Genomic DNA, 19,613 nt, shown 5'->3' with positions numbered 1-19,613 from the left:
GGAAAAACTATTTGAAGTTCTTGGTGTTTACATGCATTACGTGCCAAGACCTATGACAACACAACATGCCTAATTGGGCAAATCATTGGCTGAATCTGACAGTCTTCTAAAATTGTAATTTCTTATTTTTTCCCAGTTGTGTCTCTGATGAAGCTGTAAAACAATATACATCAAAAGATCATCTTGCCAAACACTTTCAGGTCCCAGTGTTTAAATTTGTGGGAAAAGACAATAAGGTAAATGAGTTTTCACACAAATTTCATAATTTGAATAAAAGATTATTTTCTTGCAAAAATAAGAGGTATATGAATACAATGTGAATGTATTTATCATCCATAAATATAAAGCACACATACATTCTGTATTACACTGGTGATTTAGCATATTACAAAAGTACTGAGAAGGTTATTTAGCTGTAACTTTGGTCGTAAGAGAATACATTAAGCGTGAGATATTGGGATAAAATTGTACAACCAGGTTTTGCATTATATTCCATAGATATATGAATGTGAGCCATATTAGCTAGCCGCCATGCCCTTCACTAGGACTGAGAACGGTAGGTCTCCCTTCAATCATTATAATCCTATTAAACTGGAAATAATTATAATCATTATCACATTTATAGGAATTCAGTTCCCAGGAGTAGGACAGTCATCGCTATTTCTAATTCTAGTTCATAGACTGACCTCTATATATCAGCAGGAGAACTCTTGGCTTTCAGGTCTAGTGTACGACGACCCCATTAATTTAGCATACAGAACTGGTATTTACGGCATCATTCAGTTATAAGTGGAGAAGATTCTGCATGCAAGATGATTTCACAAATTATACTTTCACATTTAGATCAGTGCATTATAAAAGAAAAGCTGTTTTATGTAACTGGCCTATAACTTGGGTAATTTCCTTCTGCCCCTGAGACAGGATGGATACTTAGCACCAGTAATATAAACAGAATCAACTGATGTTATTTTTTCTATGGAAAAAAGTCGTTTGATATTTAAAGGAAATCTGTAAGCAAGTTTTTGCTATGTAATATGAGGGCAGTATGATGTAGGGGCTGAGACATTGATTTCAGCAATATGTCACTTATTAGGCTGTTGTTTCAATACAATTAGTGTTTTATCAGCAGGAGATTATTCTTGCCAGACTAGGTGCCCTTGTTCATCCTGGTCCAATCATGCCCTCAGCACTGATTAGCAGCTTACTGTCAAAATACAATATATACAGAAAGATATGATGTGGTGCTGGCGGGGTTAGCTGTGGTATGGGCGGCGTTAGCTTTCTCAGCTCTGCTTCATGCTCTGAAACCTTTGTTTTCCAACTACTGCACCCAGTAGGCTAAGTGATACATCACTGGCATCAGGGTCTCTTTCTGTAGATTATGCTGCTCTCACAAGAGGTAGCAAAAACCTGCTGACAGATTCCCTTTATAGGGATAATGTTGTATCAGTTAACCTCTTAAAGGGAAGCTGTCAATTCTAGAAACACTATATACTTGCAAATATAAGGTTAACCTGTAAGTCTATATTGTTAAATTCATGTTGGGCTGCTTTACTGGAGCAACAGTTACAGGGAAAAAAGATCTTCCATCCTCCATCTCCAGCAGCTTGCTTCCAGTCATCAGGGCCGTGCAGGCGGTGATTAGTCACTGCTCATTATACTGTCAGCATGGCTATATTCAGTTCACAGTACTTTGATTTTTAGCCTGCATTGCCAGTGCACGCTGTAAAGCTAGTCGTCAATCAAAGGACTGGGGAGTGGTTACAGCCTTGCTCACAATATATTGAGCATTGACTGTAATAGTTCTCTGCAGAGACCCTAATGAATAGAAGCAGGGCCGGACTGGCCATCTGGCAAATGCCGGAAGGGCCTGTCTGGTCGTGGGCTGCCTTGTCTGTTACATTAAGAGAATCGGTGTTCTCAAGATACCCATACGGTTAGAATTTGTTATGGAGCACAAAGTCGCTGACTCCATCACATACCCCATCAGGCCGTAGATATCATTAGAAACATTGGTCTTGTATTAAATCTTCCTTTCCTCCATCCAGGGTAATATTAGTAATATATCCCATCTGGTTCTTGGGGACGGGAACAACATGGGCGTGTGTGATGTCAAATGCCAGGACTGAATTTCAGCCCCAGTCCGTACCTGAATAGAAGTGAGGGGGCTATAGCAAGGAGGATAGAATCATAGAATGGTAACGTTGGAAGGGACCTCCTGGGTCATCTGTTCAAAGCAGGATTCACTAAATCATCCCAGACAGATGTCTGTCCAGCCTCTGTTTGAAGACTTCCATGGAAGGAGAACTCACCACCTCTCGTGGCAGCCTGTTCTACTCATTGATAGTGTTGAGCATTCCGATGCTGCAAGTATCGGGTATCGGCCGATACTTGCTGTATCGGAATTTCCGATACCGAGATCCGATATTTTTGTAATATCGGATATCGGTATCGAAACAACATTAATGTAAAAAGGTGTAAAAGAAAGAATTAAAATAAAAAAAATCGCTATACTCACCTGTCCGACGCAGCCGGGACCTCGGCGATTGTAAGCGGCAGCGTTGTTTCTTTAAAATTCGCGCTTTTACTTGCTTACGTGAATTCCCGGCTTCTGATTGGTCAGGGCGGCCATGTTGCCGGGACTCGGACCAATCACAGCAAGCCGTGACGAAATTACGTCACGGCTTGCTGTGATTGGTCCGCGTCCCGGCAACATGGCCGCCATTAACCAATCACAAGCCGTGACGTCACGGGAGGCTGGACACGCGCTTATTTTGAAAAGCGCGCGTGTCCAGCCTCCCGTGACGTCACGGCTTGTGATTGGTCACGGCGCCATATTGCCGGGATGCGGACCAATCACAGCAAGCCGTGACGAAATTACGTCACGGCTTGCTGTGATTGGTCCGCGTCCCAGGAACATGGCCGCCATTAACCAATCACAAGCCGTGACGTCACGGGAGGCTGGACACGCGCTTATTTTGAAAAGCGCGCGTGTCCAGCCTCCCGTGACGTCACGGCTTGTGATTGGTCACGGCGCCATATTGCCGGGACGCGGACCAATCACAGCAAGCCGTGACGTAATTTCGTCACGGCTTGCTGTGATTGGTCCGAGTCCCGGCAACATGGCCGCCCTGACCAATCAGAAGCCGGGAATTCACGTAAGCAAGTAAAAGCGCGAATTTTAAAGAAACAACGCTGCCGCTTACAATCGCCGAGGTCCCGGCTGCGTCGGACAGGTGAGTATAGCGATATTTTTTATTTTAATTCTTTATTTTACACATTTATATGGTTCCCAGGGCCTGAAGGAGAGTTTCCTCTCCTTCAGACCCTGGGAACCATCAGGAATACCGTCCGATACCTGAGTCCCATTGACTTGTATTGGTATCGGGTATCGGTATCGGATTGGATCCGATATTTTGCCGGTATCGGCCGATACTTTCCGATACCGATACTTTCAAGTATCGGACGGTATCGCTCAACACTACTCATTGATCACCCTGTCAAAAAAATTTTTTCTAATATCTAATCTGTGTCTCCTCCCATTCAGTTTCATCCCATTGCTTCTAGTCTTTCCTTGTGCAAATGGGAATAAAGATGATCCTTCTACAATGTGACAGCCCTTAAGATATTTGTAGACAGCTATTAAGTCCCCTCTCAGTCTTCTTTTTTGTCAAGCTAAGCATTCCCAAATCCTGCAACTGTTCCTCATAGGACATGGTTTGCAGACCTGTCACCATTCTGGTCGCTCTTCTCTGCACTTGCTCCAGTTTGTTAATGTCTTTTTTAATATGTGGTGCCCAAAACTGGACACAGTATTCCAGATGAGGTCTGACCAAAGAGTAGAGAGCAATAATGACTTTGCATGATCTAGACTGTATGCTTCTGTTGATACATCCCAGAATTGCATTTGCCTTTTTTTGCTGCTGCATCACACTGTTGACTCATGTTCAGTTTATGATCTATGTAAGTTCATATTCTTTCTATAGCTGCTGCTCCAGTAAAGCAGCGTAACATATTTCAACACTATAAACCACATATCTGTAGTTAAATCACATTTCTGGACATAACTGGTTCCCCTTGAGGGAATATATCTCATACAGCAGAATTCCTCTTCCCTATCTAGCTGATTCCTAATGGGTGAAGCATTCACAGGGATAATGGTGTCATTAACGTGGCTCTACTCAAGTTACAGGCTCCTTCGGGGGTCACTGTTTTTTTCCCGTAGGCCGCAAGTCTTTCTAATAAAGTCAATTAAAGCTTTCTGGGCTTTTCTCACACTGTCCGTCCCATCTGCTGCACCACCCTGGATCAAACCATTTACCGTACATCAGCATTGGAAGTGACTACCTGGCTCACTCTCAATTCCCGATCACCGCAGTGTGCATCCTCTTCCGGATGGAAATCCGCACACTGTGTTCAGTGCTTGACCTGAGACATTCATCTGTTGGGTCAGGACAGATGAGGGATGGGACCTTGGGTCTTGACAGGCGTAGTTTGGGTCGGCAGCAATGTCCCTCTCTGCACACATCCTGTTGATCTCACTCATTGATGCCAAACTTCTACCCGCCTTGCTATTGTGGTGTTTTATATCGGGGAGCGGCGTCACATATGTCACCTGACCCGGTGCTCTTTTTTTAAACCGGTCCTTCCGTCAACACTTCAGCTTTCTTCTGGTTCTGCAGTGTTCCGTTAGAGCAGTAGGTGGGAGTCTCTGGTCACAAACGGTGCACAACACTGGGGAATTTCATCTTCCACTGTACACTCTCTTACATGGCTACAGTCACTGCTCACTACCCTCAGTGTTGGCTGTAAACACGCCCCAACACTTTGACTGACAGCTCGTTCTGCAGTGCACGTGTGCAGAGTGCGCGGCCAATCAAAATGCCCTGACGTACTTACAGACATCACTCACTGTGTACGGAGCAGTGACTATAACTGTTGTAAGCACACCTCTATGACTGAAAACCATCGGCTTCTGGGAGGAATAAAATTAATTTTCTCCCAATAGCCAAGCTCTCAGTAACGTGGCTGGACAGTATTGTAATGCCATTAACCTGAAGATTAACCCCTCAAACTGGTTTTATGCACATGTAGGCCTTCAAATAGAATAGACCAAAGTAGTAAAAGTATTTTTATAAAAAATAGCTTTTATTATTCTAAATAAAATAAAGATAAATGTACTGTCCGCCATTAGACCTCCTCCATATGATATAGACCAACATGTTTCAGCTAAGATCCTTAATCATGGTGTATAACAAAATAAACTAAAGAGGGTTCTGATATATCCTGCTTATTTTTTACATAGATGTAAGAGTGGATAATTAGTGATCACCTGGGAATTTAACCCTAAGGTCAAAAGCAAGCATGATGTATGAGACCCATTAAACAGACGGAAAAAATAGCTTATAAAACACAACAAATTGACAAACCACATTCAGAGAAGTAAATAAAATCAATTGATTAATTATATTGCATGAACAAATCTCGTCTCGAGTTCATACTAAAAGAGACTCTGGTTTGTAACTTAAGGCTATGTGAGCACATTGCGTATTTGCTTGCAGAAATTTCTGCAAGGTTTCTGCATCTCTTGGCATAAAAATGCAGCTCAAAATATGCGCGTTTTTTATGCGTTTTTTGGGCGGTTTTTTAGCTCCATAGAGCTAAATAAAGACATATTATTAATAAAAAAAGAGTTGTGATGTCATTTCCTTTTTCAACCTCTTCAGCCAGATACCCTCATTAATATTAAATAAAGAAACAAACACACACGCACAGTCACCAGCCTATGTAGGAGCATAACATAATTAACCTACACAAAACAGCAACTGTTAGGCTACGTCCTCACGGTCAGTAATTGGCAGCGCTTTGGATGCAGCACATGTCCGCTCCATCCAAAGCTCTGCCAGCTATTGAATGCAGGTGAATCCGAATGTTCATTGAACCATGCAGAATCACCATGCCCTATACATTGGAGGGTGATATTTTTTGTTGCAGAGACTGAGCGTCTCCGCAAGATAAATAGACATGCTGCGGTCTGGAAAGACATGCTGCGGTCTGGAAAGACATGCTGTGGTCTGAAAAGACATGCTGCAGTCTGGAAAGACATGCTGCGGTCTGGAAAGACATGCTGCGGTCTGGAAAGACATGCTGCGGTCTGGAAAGACATGCTGCGGTCTGGAAAGACATGCTGCGGTCTGGAAAGACATGCTGCGGTCTGGAAAGACATGCTGCGGTCTGGAAAGACATGCTGCGGTCTGGAAAGACATGCTGCGGTCTGGAAAGACATGCTGCGGTCTGGAAAGACATGCTGCGGTCTGGAAAGACATGCTGCGGTCTGGAAAGACACGCCACGGGTGCCAATGCACTCATAGTGGACATGGGATTTCTTGAAATCCCATCCACTATGCTGTAACATCTGGCCACTGCGGGTTGGATGCTGTGGATGTACGCAGGGTCCCACCCGCAGCATTTACTGACCGTGGGAGCAGACCCTCAGAAATCTGCGTTAAATGCAATATCTGTTTACTTTTCACAAAATTGCATGGGCTCCATTTTAATAACCAGCAGAGGGAAAGCTGAGGGCTGATGTTAATATTCTGGGAGGGAGCCAATAGCCATAAAGGTTCCCAGACTATTAATATCAGCTCACATCTGTTTGCTTAGCCTTTAGGCAGACAGCTGCAGGCTGATATTATTAGCCTGCGGAGGGGCCATGGATATTGGCACCCCTCAGGATAAAAACATCAGCTCTCAGCCGCCCCAGAAAATGGTGCATCTTATAGATGCGCCAATTCTGGCACTTGAACTCGCTGCTCCCACTTGCCCTGTAGCAGTGGCAAGTGTGGTTCATTTTTGTGGGGTTGATATCACCTTTGTATTGTCAGGTGACATCAAGCCCACAGGTTAGTATTGGAGAGGCATCTATAAGACACCTATCCATTACTAACCCCATAGTAATACACAGACACCCAGAATAAAGTCCTTTATTTGAAATAATCATACAGACTCCTTTAATGAATCTAAATTAACCATACTTACTGAACATCTAGTCCCGATGCCCTTGTCTCCTGCAAACAATAAAAAATAATAAACCAACATATAATACTATCCTGTCCGACAGTCCATTTAATACTGAGTGTCCCACGTTGATTTGATCTCATGTGTAGAACAGTCACATCAGGAGATACACTGACACTCCCGCAGTGTATCACTGAGCTGCCATGATAGGTCACCGGAGTTCATCAGCTTCGGTGCTCTCACTTTCCCATGATACACTGCAGGAGCGATTACCTCCTGTCAGTGTATCACTGGTGGCCGGGTGAGATCAATTTGGGACACTCGGTATTAAATGGGCTACGGCGGAAAGGTGAGTATATGTTGGTTTATTATTTTTGATTGTTTGCAGGAGACGCAGGTGTCGGGGATTAGGTGTTCAGTGACTATGTATTGTGTATGTGAATATGTAAATTATGTAAATGTTTTGACTGAACACAGGCAGCGGATGATGAGACTATTCTCCCATCATCGGCTCATGCTGTCTCTGTCATATGTGACCAAAGACGTAGCCGGATGGGAGTAGTAGTCCCATCAGATGATGCCTGGGTACACACAGACAGACAGACAGACACACACACACACACACACAGACACAAGCACATAATCTCCGTCCACACACAGAGACGCACACACAAAATCTCTGCCCACACAAACTTCCTCCATCTCACATCATTTCCCTTTGACAATTCGCAGTGTTTTTGGCAGCTAATCTGCAGCAAATACGCAAACCTTTTTACACTTGCTTTTTTGCTGCAGATTTGACTGACTCAATTGAAGTCAGTGAATCAAAAACGCTGCAGAACCGCAAAAAGAATTGACATGCTGCGGAAAATAAAACGCTGCAAATACGGACGGAAATGTACGCATCATGTGCACAACACTTCAGGATTGTCATTGCATTACCTTGCTTTAGTATTCCATTTTGGAGCATTTCCGCTTGTAAAAAAAATGGTTTTGTTCGTTTTTCTAATTGTAGGGTAATCCTTTAAGCTTTTATTAAGTTTGTATACTGTAGTCTAGGTAATAGCGGTTAGCTATGGGTATAAAGATCGGTCTCTAGTAGAACTGAGCACATTTTTCAAAATTCGGTTCCAATTCTGATCGCCGCTGAATATTGTTTTTTCAATATTTGCCGAACACAACTGAACGTCATTGGAGTCAATGGAAGTAGAAATGAACGTATATGTTAGGAACTGATCAAACATAAATTCTGCACAAATTTCTTACAAATATGGCACATTCAGATTTGGCGATCGTTTTCCAAACATATATTCGCTCATCTCTAGTCACAAGACAAGATAATTAGATGCATTATCATCACTAATATTTGAGGAGTATCTACATTTCTACACTGGTCATGTCGGTGCAATCAATTAAAATTGAGCCTGAATTCTGTGGCAAATGTATCTTGTGCAAATGGTGATAATTGTACTACGATGAAAGTTTGTTGTCCACTTAAACGACCTCACTTCACTGAATAAAAGGTTTCGGAGAAACTTTTTTAGTATCTCCTTTGTAGAAATGTGGAAAAAGTAATACGATTACAGGAGGCTGGTATGTCTCATCTATTTTGCTACTATATGGTGAGAGCAGATGCAGAGAAACTGGAATGTTAACAAATAATAGGGTAGAAAATTTGCCCAAAATTCATGAAACGAACCAATAGGGGAAATAAACACTAGTCCTTTCTTCTCTGGGCTGCCCATTTTGATTTTTACTTTGGACTCCTTTCTCCTATTGTGGTATGTTTACACATAGCGTTTATGCTGGGTTTTTTAACCCCTTAGTGACAGAGCCAATTTGGTACTTAATGACCAAGCCAATTTTTACAATTCTGACCACTGTCACTTTATGAGGTTATAACTCTGGAACGCTTTATCGGATCCCGCTGATTCTGAGAATGTTTTTTCGTGACATATTGTACTTCAAGTTAGTGGTAACATTTCTTCGATATTACTTGCGATTATTTATGAAAAAAACGGAAATATGGCGAAAATTTTTAAAATTTTGCAATTTTCAAACTTTGTATTTGTATGCCCTTAAATCAGAGAGATATGTCATGAAAAATAGTTAATAAATAACATTTCCCACATGTCCACTTTACATCAGCACAATTTTGGAACCAAATTTTTTTTTTGTTAGGGAGTTATAAGGGTGAAAAGTTGACCAGCAATTTCTCATTTTTACAACACCATGTTTTTTTTAGGGACCACATCACCTTTGAAGTCATTTTGAGGGGTCTATATGATAGCAAATAACCAAGTGTGACACCATTCTAAAAACTGCACCCCTCAAGCTGCTCAAAACCACATTCAAGAAGTTTATTAACCCTTTACGTACTTCACAGGAACTGAAACAATGTGGAAGAAAAAAATGAACATTTAACTTTTTTTTGCAAACATTTTACTTCAGAACCATTTTTTTTAATTTTCACAAGTGTAAAAACAGAAATTTAACCACAAATTTTGTTGTGCAATTTCTCCTGAGTACGCCGATACCCCATATGTGGAGGTAAACCACTGTTTGGGCGCACCGCAGAGCTTGGAAGTGAAGGAGCGCCGTTTGACTGTTTCAATGCAGAATTGGCTGGAATTGAGATCGGACGCCATGTCGCGTTTGGAGAGCCCCTAATGTGCCTAAACAGTGGAAACCCCCCACAAGTGACACCATTTTGGAAACTAGACCCCTTAAGGAACTTATCTAGATGTGTGGTGAGCACTTTGAACCCCAAAGTGCTTCACAGAAGTTTATAACGTAGAGCCGTGAAAATAGAAAATCGCATTTGTTTTCACAAAAATGATTTTTTCGCCCACAAATTCTTATTTTCACAAGGGTAACAGGAGAAATTAGACCACAAAAGTTGTTGTGCAATTTCTCCTGAGTACGTCGATACCCAATATGTGGGGGTAAACCACTGTTTGGGCGCACCGCAGAGCTTGGAAGAGAAGGAGTGTCGTTTTACTTTTTCAATGTAGAATTGGCTGGAATTGAGATAGGACGCCATGTCACATTTGGAGAGCCCCTGATGTGCCTAAACAGTGGAAACCCCCCACAAGTGACACCATTTTGGAAACTAGACCCCTTAAGGAACTTATCTAGATGTGTGGTGAGCACTTTAAACCCCCAGGTGCTTCACAGAAGTTTATAACGTAGAGCCGTGAAAATAAATAAATCGCATTTTTTCTACAAAAATGATCTTTTTGCCTCCAAATTTTTATTTTACCAAGGGTAACAGGAGAAAATGGACCCCAGAAGTTGTTGTACAATTTGTCCTGAGTACGCCGACACCCCATATGTGGGGGTAAACCACTGTTTGGGCGCATGGCTGAGCTCAGAAGCAAAGGAGCGCCATTTGACTGGAATTGAAATCGGACGCCATGTCGCGTTTGGAGAGCCCCTGATGTGCCTAAACAGTAGAAACCCCCAAAAGTGACCCCATTTTGGAAACTAGACCCCCCATGGAACTTATCTAGATGTGTAGTGAGAGCTTTGAATGCCCAAGTGCATCACAGAAATTTATAATGCAGAGTCGTGAAAATAAAAAAATATTTTTTTTTTTAACAAAAAAGATTTTTTAGCCCCCAAGTTTTTATTTTCACAAGGGTAACAAGAGAAATTGGACCCCAAAAGTTGTTGTCCAATTTGTTCTGAGTATGCTGGTACCCCATATGTGGGGGTAAACCACTGTTTGGGCGCATGGCTGAGTTCGGAAGGGAAGGAGCGCCGTTTTGGAATGCAGACTTTGATAGAATTGTCTGCTGGCATTATGTTGCATTTGCAGACCCCTAATGTACCTAAACAGTAGAAACCCCCAACAAGTGACCCCATTTTGGAAAATAGACCCCCAAGGAATTTATCTAGATATGTGGTGAGAACTTTGAATGCCCATGTGCTTCACAGAAGTTTATAATGCAGAGTAGTGAAAATAAAAAATGTATTTTTTTCCCACAAAAAAGATTTTTTAGCCCCCAAATTTTTATTTTCACAAGGGAAACAAAAGAAATTGGACCCCAAAAGTTGTTGTCCAATTTGTCCTGAGTATGCTGGTACCCAATATGTGGGGGTAAACCACTGTTTGGGCACACGGCAGAGCTCAGAAGAGAAGGAGCGCCATTTTGGAATTCAGACTTTGATAGAATTGTCTGTGGGTGTTATGTTGCGTTTGCAGAGCCCCTGATGTACCTAAACAGTAGAAACCCCCCACAAGTGACCAAATTTTGGAAACTAGACCCCCTAAGGAACTTATCTAGATATGTGGTGAGAACTTTGAATGCTCAAGTGCTTCACAGAAGTTTATAATGCAGAGTAGTGAAAATAAAAAATATTTTTTTTCCCACATTAAAGATTTTTAGCCCCCAAGTTTTTATTTTCACAAGGGTAACAGGAGAAATTGGACCCCAAAAGTTGTTGTCCAATTTATTCCGAGTACGCTGATGACCCATATGTGGGGGTAAACCACTGTTTGGGCACACGGCAGAGCTCAGAAGGGAGGGAGCACCATTTTACTTTTTTAGCGCAAAATTGTCTGTCGTGTTTGGAGACCCCCTGATGTACCTAAACAGTGGAAACCCCCCAATTCTAACTCCAACCCTAACTCCAACACACCCCTAACCCTAATCTCAACCTGGTCCATAATCCTAATCACAACCCTAACGATAATCACAACCCTAACCCCAAAACAGCCCTAATCTCAACTCTAACCATAACCCTAATCAAAACCCTAAATCCAACACACCCCTAACCCTAATCTCAACCCTAACCTCAAACCTAACCCTAATCCCAATACACCCCTAACCCTAATCCCAACCCTAACCTTAACCCTAATCCCAACCCTAACCCTAATCCCAACCCTAATCCCAAACGTAACCCTAATACCAACCCTAATCCAAACCCTAACCCTAATCCCAACTCTATCCCTAACTTTAGCCCCAACCCTAACCCTAATTTTAGCCCCAACCCTAGCCCCAACCCTAACTTTAGCCCCAATCCTAACCCTAAATTTAACCCTAACCCTATCCCTAACTTTAGCCCCAACCCTAACCTTAAGGCTACTTTCACACTTGCGTCGTTTTGGACAAAAAACGGATCCTGAAAATGTGCCCACAGGATGCCTTTTTTGCCCATAGACTTGTATTACCGATGGATGGCCACACGTCGCGTCCATCGTGCACTGGATCCGTTGTATTTTGGCGGACCGTCGTCACAAAAAAAGTTCAATGTAACCTTTTTTTTGTACGTCGCGTCCGCCATTTCCGGTCATGCGTGGCCGTAACTCTGCCCCCTCCTCCCCAAGACATAGACTGGGCAGCGGATGCGTTGAAAAACTGCATCCACTGCCCACGTTGTGCACAATTTTCACAACGTGCGTCGGTACGTCGGGCTGACGCATTGCGACCGCCCCGTACCGATGCAAGTGTGAAAGAAGCCTAAGGCTTCTTTCAATGCGTTTTTTCAACGCATCCGCTGCCCCATTGTGAGGTGCGGGGAGGTGGGGGCGGAGTTCCGGCCGCGCATGCGTGGTCGGAAATGGCGGACACGTCGCACAAAAAAAGTTACATGTAGCGGTTTTTTGTGCCGACGGTCCGCCAAAGCACGACGCATCCGTCGCACGACGGATGCGACGTGTGGCAATCCGTCGCAATGTGTCGCTAATGCAAGTCAATGGAGAAAAAAACGCATCCTGCAAGCACTTTTGCAGGATGCGTTTTTTCTCCAATGACGCATTGCGACGGAAGCCAAAAAAACACTAGTGTGAAAGTAGCCTAACCCTAACCCTAGCCCTAACCCTAAATTTAGCCCCAACCCTAGCCCTAACCCTAGCCCTAACCCTAGCTCTAGCCCTAACCCTAGCTCTAGCCCCAACTCGTCTCTCCTGCCAGCCGGCAGATGGCAGCAGATGGCGGGCGCACTGCGCATGCGCCCGCCATTTTCTTTGCAGAGGAAGAAGCCGGCCGGCAAGAGGAGACGCAGGAGGACTCGGGGACACCGGGTGAGTATGATAGGGTCCCCGAATCCCCCTATTTCTCTGTCCTCTGATGTGCGATCACATCAGAGGACAGAGAATTACAGGTCGCTTTTTTTTTTTTTGCGGTCGCCGGTAAACAGTTAATTACCGGCGATCGCAAAGCAGGGGTCGGTAAAAACCGACCCCGATCATGTTCTTTGGGGTCTCGGCTACCCCCGGCAGCCGAGACCCCAAAGATCTTCCGGGTGCCGGGCGGCGGGCGCACTGTGCATGCGCCCGCCATTTTTTCCCGGAAAAAAGATGGCGGCGCCCATCGGGAGCCACGAGGAGCACCGGGGGAGATAGGTGAGTATTGGGGGGCTATTGGGGGCCATCGGGGACACTATTTCTCTGTCCTCCGATGTGCGATCACATCGGAGGACAGAGAAATTAAATGGCAAATCGCGTTTTTTTTGTTGTTGCGACCGCCGGTAAACGGTTAATTACCGGCGATCGCAACTCGGGGGTCGGTAAAAACCCCCCGAATCATGTTCTCTGGGGTCTCGGCTACCCTCGGCAACCGAGCCCCAGAGAAAATCCGACTCTGGGGGGCGCTATTCACTTTTTCCACAGCGCCGTTAATTAACGGCGCTGTGGTTTAAGTACCCTTAACTGCCGCCGTTAAAAGGCGTATCGGCGGTCGTTAAGGGGTTAAGCAGCACATTTGGTACGTAAAATACACAACACTGTTCAATACAAGCACATACAATACAAACGAGATTCCCGAAATCTCATGCACATGTTGTTTTTTTCATGCGTATTTAGAGCCCTGCTGCATTCTTGAGAAGCAACACAACAATTCAACGTTTTTGCAGTGATTTTCACCCATTCAAATGAGTAAGTGAAAAATGCAAGTAAAAATGCTTAAAAAAAATGACAGAAATGTGCATTTTGTAAGCAGCATTTCTCCTGCCTCAACTCTGATTTTTGGTGCAGAAAAAGATATTGCAAATATGAAATGTGTGAGCATATCTTTGATGTTATTCATCATGAATACATAACAAGTTATTTTGCCTGACAAAACAAAAGACTATATATTTATCCTTGTTCTAATTTATTTTTATATGGTGAAAACCACCATCAACTTAATAAAATCATAAATTTATGCATCCCCGTAACAAATGTCAAGCTTACCTTACTTAATGGTATAGTGTAGTAGGTATATACATCCACATTTTCTATATTTGTAGCCTGTTCACACACCTTGCTGGATACATGCATTCATACATTAAATACGTTGGGGTATTTTGTGCTTTATTGTAATTGTTTTTTTAATTACATTTAGCTGCTTTGTTGTACTAACACGCAACAGATTTACAGATAAACCCTTATACTAGCCCTTTAGTGACCGCCGATACACATCAAATTGGCGGCCTCTAAGGGTACTTATTCCCTCATCGCCGATTTAAAACAGCCATTGGAAATAAGGCTGTAGTGCCCCTCGATTGGAAATTCTCTGGGGTCTCGGCTATGGGGGGGCAGCTGAGACTCCGGAGAACATGATCAGGGCCAGATTTTCTGGTGTCCAATGACAAAAAAAAAGTGTCTGTTGTTTCGATGATTTCTCTCTCTCTTCTGACATGGTATACATGATGCAACCCCCCCCCCCCCCCCCGAGAAACCCAGGAACCTACACCATCCCTCGGTCTCTCCTGATCAGTCCCCCGCCCGGCATCATCTTCTTGGAAAAAAAATGGCGGGCGCATGCGCAGTGTGTCCGCTGAGATCTGTCGGCCAGTACCCAGCAACAATATTACATTCGTCCTACTGGTTCCTTTTGATCACTGTGATAGAACATATCACAGTGATCAAAATAAAAAAAAGTATGGTAAATCAAACGACCCTTTGTCACGCCTTAGTTAGATAATAATGCTAAAATTTTTAATGTTTTCCATTCTTTGCGGTTGGTGTTAGAAAAGTTTTTTTTATTTTTTTTTTAAAGTAAAAAAAAAATAACGATATGATGGCTAGTTCTGAGCGCAAGCACTCACTACTCGAGTTTGCATCAAGTGGTCAGGTATGCACGGAGTATCGCAGATCCCCGCATGATTTTGTTTGAGTGTCTAACAGCCGCAAAACATGTGGGGCAGGGACTCGAGCATGCTACTTGATATTTGGTGAATATCTGAGCACCCGATGCAAACTGGAGTAGCGAGCACTTATGCTCAACATTAATCACGACATATTCAATATGATAACCTACTGTTTTCAAATTCTGTGTCTTACCTGTGGATTCAAAATGCTCACTATACCCCTGGATAGATCCTTGAGGAGTGTTGTTTTCAAAATGGGGTTACTTGTGGGGGTTTTCACTGTTTAGGCACATCAGGGGCTCTCTGAATGCGACATGGCATCCGCTAATTATTCCAGCAAATTTTACTTTGAAAAAGTCAAATGGCACTCCTTCCCTTCCACGCTATGCCGTGCGCCCAAACAGTAGATTTCCCCCACAAATAAGTTGACACATTCAGGAGAAATTGTACAACAAATTTTAAATTAAATGTTAATTTTTTCCTTCCACATTGCTTCAGTTCTTGTGAAGCACCTGAAGAGTTAATAAACTTCTTGAAAGTGATTTTGAGCACCTTGAGGGGTGCAGTTTTTAGAATGGTGTCACGTTTGGGTATTTTCTGTTATATAGACCCCCTCAGAGTCAATTCAACTGTGATGTGGTCCCTAAAATATGGTTTTGTAAATTTTGTTGGAAAAATGAGAAATCACTGGTCAACTTTTAACCCTTATAACTTACTAACAAAAAAATTATGTTTCTAAAATTGTACTGATGTAAAGTAGACATGTGGAAAAATGTTACTTATTAACTATTTTCTTTGACCTGACTCTGATTTAAGGGCATAATATTTAAGTTTGAAAATTGTGAAATTTTAAAAATTTTCACCAAATTTCCATTTTTCACAAATAATCGCAAGTCATATCAAAGAAATGTTATCACTATCATAAAGGACAATCTGTAACAAAAAAAGTCTCAGAATCAGTGAGATTCATTGAAGCGTTCCAGAGTAATAATAACCTCAAAGTGAGAGTGGTCAGAATTGTAAAATTTGGCTTCGTCCTTAAGGTCAAAATTGGCTGTGTCACTAAGGGGCTAGATTCTAGACTTTTGTTCTTAATGGGTTTTATAATTTATGGTTGTTCATTTTTTTTCAGCATAAAAGTAATTTTTTTTTTATTTGAGCTTTTAAATACCATATTAATTAATTTTTAGTAAAGGTTAATACAGTATACCATGTTAAAAATGGGATCTCCACTTCTTTTCTTCAGGAGCACACTGTTTCCAGCCCCAGCTTCCTGCTTTGCAGGGACTGTGCTCTCCTGAAGGATGATAGTTCAGACCAGTGGTATGGTTGCTCCAAATTAAAAACTCTACCTGGTCTCTATCAGAGGCAGTTTTGCGACTGTAGCATTGGAGGTGAAGCTAGTCAGATCCAGCAGTCAGGCCAGCTTCAGAGCTTCACAAGCAGGATATAAAGCCTAGAGCCAACTAGCGGTAAAAGTCCTTACCTAAGTAATAGTGATGAGCGAACATGCTCGGGTGTTAACCGAGTGACTTCGGCGTGCTCGGATAATATGTGTGAGTCCCCTTCAATGCATGTCTCGCAGTCGTTTGATAGCATGCATGGATTGCTTGTTTGTTAGGCATCTCTTCATGTGTTGCAGCTGTCTAACAGCCACGAGACATGCATTCAAGGGGACTCGCACATATTATCCGAGCATGCCAGAGAGACTCGGTTAGCACCCAAGCATGCACTGATAACATCTTATCCAAACATGTTCACTCATTACTACTAAGTAATAGTGATGAGCGAGTATACTGGCCTCCGAGTATTTGTGAGTGCTCAGAAATTTAGTTTTTGTTGTTGCAGCTGCATGATTTACAGCTGCTAGACAGCTTGAATACATGTGGGGATTAATTAGCAACCAGGCAACCGCCACATGTACTCAGGCTGGCTGGCAGAAGTAAATCATGTGGCTGTATCAACAAAAACTAAATCTCCGAGCACTCAAATACTCGGAGGCCACCCGAGCATGCTTGGGAAAACCTGAGCAACGAGTATACTCGCTCATCACTAGTAAGTAACTATGCACTCAGAGGACTGCAGGGAGTCTGGAATACTTGGCAATGAGCTGTACATTCTAAAAAAATTAAAGCCACTGGAGTGATGCCACTAATCTAAGTTCCTTGCCTCTAGTAATATACGCTACTTACCAGCCACCATCTTTATCTGCTATCAGCTCTGTTCCAGTCCGTCTTCTGCAGGTTGTGACCTGCCAGAGCACTTCAGTGTTTGCTGGGTAATCTAGAAGTCACAGTTTAATATAAGTCTGAGGGCCAGAACGAAGCTCTCATAGACTTGCAATGAGAGCTTGTGACAGTTACTTCTGACTTTTGGTCAGTCAGAAATTGTGGTCACAAGATGGCAGCAAGGGACCACAGCGGCGCAGGAACAGTAGACGACAGCGGCTGGTAAGTATATTACTAGGAACAGAACTTAGATTACTAGCACTACTACGGCGCTGACATAATAAAAAAAGTTGGAGTGGTGCTTTAACATTCCTCTGTTCTTGAGAATGGAGAGGAGTTTTAAGTAAATGTTTTTGTAAGCATGTTGCAATTCTAGCTACATAAGAACTTGCGACAACCCCTTTAGTTGCAGGAGTTGATCTTTAGAAACTGTCTTACAACTAATACTTGTTTTGCATCATACAGGAGGTGTTCTTGCATTGTCAAGTTTTGGTCTGTGGAGCCACAGATGAGCGATCACGATGTGCTCAAGGTTGTCGACGCCGAATGCGTAGATCAGCAAATATTGAAGAAGAAACAAGTCACCTCTCAAACCATCTTCTCACTGGAGGTCCCATAATAATAGACATGGAAGAGTAGTTTTTCTTCCATTCATCTTGCTGTATATAATGTGCTTCTTCTATTGCTCCATATTTCCATTACTTATATTTTCTATTGTATTTATGTTTGATTGTTTTACTTCTAGCACCATGATCAGGTCTGCTATACAGTTAAATGATCAGGCTCTTGATTAAAAACCATAGTGTTGATTCACCATTTAATTTGTGCGGCCTTTTTTTCTGTAGTAAAAATAATTCTAATGGTGTTTTTTTTTTATTTGCGCCTTATTCATTTTTTAAGGTGCAGCTATTTAAAGCTAACTTTACTTGGTTTTCAAAATCAAAATTTTTGCACAGTTATACTTCATTACCCTAGTAAAGGACAAAATCTGGCAAATTCTCTTTGGTAACAGTTAAACACTAGCCTATATAACTTGACACTGTAAAGCTTATTAAAAGGATTGTGCTACTTTTTACTCAAAACAAGCACACAAAAATTTAAAAGACTGAAGAAGTAGGTATATTTGAGTTTATGCCACTTCATCAAACCTTGTGTACTCATTTAGATGAATTTGGCACAAAATCTGCTAGGTAAGAGGCCGTTCACTCTGTTGCCAACTTTGTCTACACAATATCAAGGTTTCTGAGGTAAGACGAGGCTGCTCACATTGCTGTCCTCCCTGTCTATATGAACTAATACTGGAGATATTAGAAGTGCTGAGATAAGAAGAGGCTGCTCACATTGCTGTTCTCCCTGTATGAACTAATACTGGAGATATTAGTAGTGCTGAGGTAAGAAGAGGCTGCTCACACTGCTGTGCTCCCTGTCTATATGAACTAATACTGGAGATATTAGAAGTGCTGAGGTAAGAAGAGGCTGCACACACTGCTGTCCTCCCTGTATAGCTGATCTAATACTGGAGATATTAGAAGTGCTGAGATAAGAAGAGGCTGCTCACATTGCTGTACTCCCTGTATGTACTAATACTGGAGATATCAGGGGTGCTGAGGTAAGAAGAGGCTGCTCACACTGCTGTCCTCCCTGTCTATATGAACTAATACTGGAGATATTAGAAGTGCTGAGGTAAGAAGAGGCTGCACACATTGCTGTCCTCCCTGTATAGCTGATCTAAAACTGGAGATATTAGAAGTGCTGAGATAAGAAGAGGCTGCTCACATTGCTGTTCTCCCTGTGTGAACTAATACTGGAGATATTAGTAGTGCTGAGGTAAGAAGAGGCTGCTCACACTGCTGTCCTCCATGTCTATATGAACTAATACTGGAGATATTATAAGTGCTGAGGTAAGAAGAGGCTGCTCACACTGCTGTCCTCCCTGTATAGCTGATCTAATACTGGAGATATTAGAAGTGCTGAGGTAAGAAGAGGCTGCTCACATTGCTGTCCTCCCTGACTATATGAACTAATACTGGAGATATCAGGGGTGCTGAGGTAAGAAGAGGCTGCTCACACTGCTGTCCTCCCTGTCTATATGAACGAATACTGGAGATATTAGAAGTCCTGAGATAAGAGGAGGCTGCAATTACTGTTGTCCATCATGTATATCTGATCTGATACTAGAAATATCCAGAGGGCTGAGGTAAGAAGAGGCTGCTCGCACTGCTGTCTAAGATTTTTAAATGAATATGTAGCAGCTACTGTGACCTGGAAATAACATATGCCACATGCTATCAA

General features: G+C 42.6%; 1 protein-coding gene across 2 annotated transcripts in view; it reads left to right on the top strand.

Annotated features, from left to right (window-relative positions):
- The window catches only part of OIT3 (oncoprotein induced transcript 3), a 40,617-nt gene extending 22,477 nt beyond the window's left edge, over positions 1 to 18,140 (top strand). For both annotated transcript variants that reach the window (XM_077259116.1, XM_077259115.1), the window contains exons 8-9: positions 137 to 236; positions 17,787 to 18,140. In XM_077259116.1, coding sequence (XP_077115231.1) covers positions 137 to 236; positions 17,787 to 17,960 — 274 coding nt within the window. In that variant the 3' untranslated portion in view covers positions 17,961 to 18,140. The remainder of the gene's footprint in view (positions 1 to 136; positions 237 to 17,786) is intronic.
- Positions 18,141 to 19,613: the final 1,473 nt, after the last annotated feature.

This window comes from Ranitomeya variabilis, chromosome 4, assembly GCF_051348905.1.
Source record: "Ranitomeya variabilis isolate aRanVar5 chromosome 4, aRanVar5.hap1, whole genome shotgun sequence".
Lineage (NCBI taxonomy): Eukaryota > Metazoa > Chordata > Amphibia > Anura > Dendrobatidae > Ranitomeya > Ranitomeya variabilis.
Note: the sequence above shows the minus strand (reverse complement) of the source record. Positions and strands in the feature narration are given on the sequence as shown.